At 44.0% G+C, this 6,000-nt stretch overlaps 1 protein-coding gene across 10 annotated transcripts in view; it reads left to right on the top strand.

Annotated features, from left to right (window-relative positions):
* Positions 1-3,359: 3,359 nt before the first annotated feature.
* The window catches only part of MCCC1 (methylcrotonyl-CoA carboxylase subunit 1), an 82,303-nt gene continuing 79,662 nt past the window's right edge, over positions 3,360-6,000 (top strand). For 7 of the 10 annotated variants that reach the window (XR_012430894.1, XM_074031477.1, XM_005546485.5 and 4 more), the window contains exon 1: positions 3,360-3,552. Coding sequence is in view for 4 of the 10 variants with exons in the window: in XM_074031476.1 (XP_073887577.1) it covers positions 3,464-3,552 (89 nt within the window). In the remaining 6 variants the exon portion in view is untranslated. Of the gene's footprint in view, positions 3,553-5,070; positions 5,089-6,000 lie in introns of all 10 variants that reach the window. The other 3 variants (XR_012430893.1, XM_045386563.3, XM_045386562.3) reach the window with 1 other exon arrangement.

The raw sequence follows: 6,000 nt of genomic DNA, 5'->3' as shown, positions 1-6,000 counted from the left end.
TTGCTATTTCCAACAACGCTATAAAAAATTTCCTTAATCATATATCATTTCAAACATCTATGGGTATAACTGTAGGTGAATTCCAAGAAATACTTTTGCTAGATCAAAGAGTTTGTGAATTTGCATTTTTGATAAATATTGTAAAAGTGCTATGCAGAATGGTTGTGCCAAATTTTACTTGCAACAGTAAAGTGTAATAATATTCCCACACCCCTCACTAATTACAGTGTGCTTAACTTTATGTTATCTGCTAATATGATAGGTGAAGTGTGGTGTATCATTATAGTTTTATTTTGTATTTCTCTTTTATGGTATGAGATTAAGTGGGTTTTATATTTACTTACTTTTTCTATTCTGTGAATTCCTCATATTCTTTGACCATTTTCTCTTTCATTATAGATTTTTTCTTATTGATTTATAGTTCTTTATATATTAAGGAAAGTAGCCTTTCATCTGTGATAAGAGTTGCAGAATTATTCTGTTTGCTGTTTGACTTTATGTGTATGTTTTGCTGTGCAGATTTTAAAACTTTTTCATGTAGTTGAAGTTATCCTTCCTTTTTTTTCCATTATAGCCTCCGAGTATTGTGTTATATTTAGAGAAGCTTTCTCTGGCTGGGCATAGTGGCTCATGCCTGTAATCCCAGCACTTTGGGAGGCCAAGGCAGGTGGATCACTTGAAGTCAGGAGTTCGAGACCAGCCTGGCCAACATGGTGAAACCCCGTCTCTACTAAAAATACAAAAAATTAGCTAGGCATGGTGGCGGATGCCTGTAATCCTAGTTATTCGGGAGGCTGAGACAGGAGAATGATTTGAACTTGGGAGGTGGAGGTTGCAGAGAGCCGAGATCATGCCATTGCACTCCAACCTGGGCGACACTCTCAAAAAAAAAAAAAAAAAAAAAGAAGAAGAAGAAGAGGAAAAACTTTCTCTGCTCTAAGACCGCCCATAATGTCTTCTAGCACTTTTATGCTTTCACCTTTTATATTTAATCTTTTATCCACTTGGAGTATTTTGGTGTTAGGCGTAAGAAGTGAGTAGGGATCCAACTTTTTTTCCCAAAGGGCTAATCACTGGTCCCAATCACTTTTTGAGTTACTGAGTTTTAAAATCTAGAATGAATGTCGGATTTTGTCAATGATCTGTTAAGCATCTGTGAATATAATAAGATTTTTTTCTCTTTTAAACTATTAATATGATTCATTTTATTAATTGATTTCTTAATAGTGAATCATCCTTACACTTCTGGAATAAACCTTGCCTATTTACAGTGTGTTATTCTTTTCATACGCTACAGGATACTTCAGTTAATTTTTTTGCTTTTTTTTTAGAGATGTTCTCTCACTCTGTTACCCAGGCTGGAGTATAGTGGCATGATAAGAGCTCATTGCAGCTTCAAACTCCTGGGCTCAATTGATCCTGCCTCAGTCTCCCGAGTAGCTGGGACTACAGGTGTGCCTCATCACGCCCAGTTTTTAAAAAAATTTCTTGTACAGATGGGGGTCTCACTATGTTGCCCAGGCTGGTCTCAAACTCTTAGGCTTAAGCAGTCCTCCCACCTTGGCTTCCCAAAGTGATGGGGTTACAAGACATAAGCCACAGCACCCAGAGCAGTTAATATTTTATTTAGAATTTTTCCACTGATACTTACAAGTGAAACTGGTCTGTCGTGTGTGTGTGCATGGTATCTTTGTTGATTTTGGTATCAAAGTTATGTTTACTTTTTTAAAAGAATTTGGAAGACTTCCATCTTTTTTGTGCTCTGACAGAATTAATAGCATTTTAGTCAACTACTCATTTGTGTGGAATTTTCTTGCAAGACATGGAGGGCTTTTGTAACTTTTAGGGGTGAAGGTGAAAGTGAAAGTGGGTCGTGGTGGTAGCAAGGATAGTTCTTTGATAAACTTCTCTATTTTTTCTATGGTAATGGTTTGCTTAAATTTTGTCTCTTCCAGGATCTATTTTGATAAATTGTATTTTTATTTTATTTATTTATTTATTTATTTTTTTGAGACGGAGTCTGGCTCTGTCGCCCAGGCTGGAGCGCAGTGACGCGATCTTGGCTCACTGCAACCTCTGCCTCCCGGGTTCAGGTCATTCTCCTGCCTCAGCCTCCCGAGTAGCTGGGACTATAGGCGCCCGTCACCACGCCCGGCTAATTTTTGTATTTTTAGTAGAGACGGGGTTTCACTGTGTTCACCAGGATGGTCTCGATCTCCTGACCTCGTGATCCACCCCCCTTGGCCTCCCAAAGTGCTGGGATTACAGGCGTGAACCACCGCGCCCGGTCGATAAATTGTATTTTCTTGTAACATCATCCATTTCATCCAGAGTTTTTTTTTTCCTATTTTTCTTTTTCTCTTGTTTTTTTTTTTGAGACGGAGTCTGGCTCTGTCGCCCAGGCTGGAGTGCAGTGGCGCGATCTCGACTCACTGCAAGCTCCGCCTCCCGGGTTCCCGCCATTCTCTCACCTCAGCCTCCTGAGTAGCTGGGACTACAGGCGCCTGCCACCAAGCCCGGCTAATTTTTTGTATTTTTAATAGAGACGGGGTTTCACCATGTTAGCCAGGATGGTCTCGATCTCCTGATCTCGTGATCCTCCCGCCTCGGTCATCCAGAGTTTTAAGTTCACTTGAAGTTAAGCAAAATTAGCATCTTACAAGTCTATAATTTGTTTTCTATGTCTGTGATTTTACCCCGCTTATGTTTTTTAAATCATGTCAAATGTACATTTTTCTCTATTTCTGATTAGATAACTATTTTATTTTTTGTGAACCTGTGGGTTTACTAGTCCTTTGAAATCGGTTTCCTGAATTCATTTATTTCTTCATTTATCTTCCCTAATTTCTCCCTCCTGCTTTCCTCATGAAGCATCTGCATGTAGTGTTTACAGTTTCTTTATTCTCTCGATATTCCTCAGTTTGCTCTTTGACGTCCTTTTTTTCCCAATAGTCCGTTAGAACACCTGTTTTAAGCTCAGGTGGTTTAAAGATTTTCACTTTAGCTTATTTATTTATTTTTTCATCCCCGAGAGCACTAGAGAATTGTGTATCCTGCTCTCCATCCGCATTTGGCTTCTTCCCCAGGGTTCTTCTTCCAGAAGCTGACGAGAGAAAAGAACTACACGGGCTGCAGTAAGAAACAGTGACAGGGCACCAGGAGGCGGAGGACGGTGAACACCCTTGCCTAAGTCGGCCCAGGCCCCACGGGGCGCAGAAATAAAGGCCACACCCCCACGAGCACGTGGCCAGACTGTCCAATCGTCGCTACTGAAGCTGGGCTCTGGTCTTTGATTGGTGTTCCTGGAGACTCCCTCACATTCTTGGATCAGCCCAAAGCTAGGCTCAGACTCCGACGGTGGCCGGTGGGGGTCACGAGGCTTCGGAGTGAAGAGGAGGGTTTGGCTTGTGGGACGCAGCCGCCTCTGTGCTGGGGAGTCGCTGCGCGGCCGGGCTCCAGGGACATGGCGGCAGCCTCTGCGGTGTCGGTGCTGCTGGTGGCGGCGGAGAGGAACCGGTGGCATCGTCTCCCGAGCCTGCTCCTGCCGCCGAGGTGGGTGGAGGGGCCGTGGCGCAGTGGGCAGAAGCGGGAGCGAGGGTGCACTGACCCGAGTGAGCGGTGGGAGGTGCGGCAGGACCCAGGGTCGGGGTGGGGAGGACGGTAGAAAAACCCCAGCCACTTTCGGGGGGCGGGTCTGCTGGCAGTCACGGCGTCGGGAGGAAGACATCCCCACCAGTCCTTCCCTTTCTCCCCGCTTCCGCACATCCACGCTTCAGCGCGCCGTTGGCTTCGGTTTTCCATTTCTGAGGACTGGGCCCACCATCCTCCAGGCTCACCTCGCCGTCGCTGCAGCTCGTAGCCGTTTGCATCGGGCTTTCGCAGCACCTCTTAGGTGGGAGTGTTGTTATAATCCGGTTCCGGGGAAGCCCGAAGGGCTCAACGACTTGCTCAGTGGAACACAGCTATTAAGAAATGGGGCCAGGATGCCCTCAAAGCGTTTTTCAGTTCAGTTGTGCCCCATCAGGTGTCCAGTTCAGAGAAAGACTCTTGGAGTTCATTCTCATTGTTAGAAGGAATGAAGTTGTCAAGAAGAGCAAATGTACCTTCCACAGAGCTGGGAAATTATTTTGTCAAAAACTCTTGTACCCAAGTTTGAACAACACTATTAGATGACACAGTCTAGCTCACCTGACTCCAGCTCTGTTTCAAATTTTGAGCTCTAAGCTTTGGTGGCAATTACTCTGGCAGTGGAAACACCCTCAGGCTTGTAGATAGCTTGCTTCTTTGTCTTCTTTTGCTTCATGGTTATCATCCTCCATCATTCTGGAAAGATTGACAGTTTAGTGTTCAACGGCACAGACTCTGCAGTCAAGGCTGGGGTCTTAGCTTAGTTAGCTACTCAGTAGGTGTGTGACTTTGGGTAAGTTACTCAATATTTCTTCTTTAGTTTTCTCACCTTGGAGATGATACTAGTACCTTGGGTTGTGAAAATTAAATGAATTAACTCATGGAATGAGATTTAAGCACAATCTCGTACATAAAATCAGTCTATAAACGCAAACTCAACCATTTAAATGAACATTTGCTTGCTTTTTCCAGAAATATTGTAGATACCCTTTTTAGTTACTTAATTTTAGGAGTGCTCAGGAGAAACATAAGAAAGTTGTGGCAAGTTGGCTGGGCGCAGTGGCTCACGCCTGTAATCCCAGCACTTTGGGAGGCCGAGACGGGCAGATCACAAGGTCAGGAGATCAAGACCATCCTGGCTAACACGGTGAAACCCCGTCTCTACTAAAAAAAACAAAAACAAAAACAAAAACAAAAAAATTAGCCGGTCGTGGTGGTGCGCGCCTGTAGTCCTGTAGCCCCGCCTGTAGTCCCAGCTACTCAGGAGGCTGAGGCAGGGGAATGGCGTGAACCCAGGAGGCGGAGCTTGCAGTGAGCTGAGATCGCGCCACTGTACTCCAGCCTGGGCGACAGAGTGAGACTCCATCTAAAACAAACAAACAAACAAAAAAGTTGGTGAAAGTAATGTTAATGTTCTTGTTCTTCTGGTTTTTCTTTTCTTAGGTTTCCAGGGCTCTTCAGGTTAGTACCATAGACCCATTTTCTCTCTTCCCTTTCAAAGCTTAGCTATTGTCTATAGAACTGTCCTCAAGTATGTCACTGTGGAGAGTGTTAGAGTTGTTAATGGCTTATAGAAGTAAAACTCTTCACCAGGAGAGTTGGTTCATGCCTGTATTCTTAGCACTTTCTCAGCACTGTGAGATCCAAGGTGGGAGGATTGCTTGAGCTCAAGAGTTCAAGACGAGCCTGGGCAACATAGTGAGGCTTCATCTCTACAAAACGTTAAAAAATTAGTCAGGCATAGTGGCACACACTTGTAGCCACAGCTACTTGGGAAGATGAGGAGGGCAAGGATGGCTTGAGCCCAGGGGTTCCAGGCCATAGCGAGCCATGATCACACCACTGTACTCCATCCTGGGTAACATCCCATCTCAAAAAAAAAAAATCTTAATAGTGCAGATAGTTTACACTATTTTTATGTTATGAATCTCTAGTAGCTCAGAGAAAATAATTTCTAGTGGCAGAATTACATGACAATAAGCTGGTATAGAGCCACCTTGAATCAGGGAAGCAGCTTCTTAATCTTGTTTAAGCCATTGTTTTTAAGTTGCAACTTAGATAATTGTGAAAAATGGAATAGATGATCAGAACATTGTTGGGATAGAGGATAATAGTTAAGTGGGCTCTCTCTCTCTCTCTCTCTCTCTCTCTTTTTCTCTCTCTCTCTCTCTCTCTCTCCCACCCCCCTCCTCCTCCCTCCCTCCCCCTCTTTCTCACTGCCTCCCTTCTTCTGTCTTCACTAGAAGATTGCAAAAGAAAGCTTTAGGTCAACAGTAGCCTTGAAACTTAATCAGTCTTAAGCTACCTTTACCAACCAACAACGATTTAATAGATAAATCTGCCCAGAATAGGCCTTGAAACGTATCAGAAGCC

Source organism: Macaca fascicularis, chromosome 2 (genome assembly GCF_037993035.2).
Source record: "Macaca fascicularis isolate 582-1 chromosome 2, T2T-MFA8v1.1".
Classification (NCBI taxonomy): Eukaryota; Metazoa; Chordata; class Mammalia; order Primates; family Cercopithecidae; genus Macaca; species Macaca fascicularis.
The sequence above is the reverse complement of the archived record's forward strand: the minus strand, read 5'-3'. Positions and strand labels throughout refer to the sequence as shown.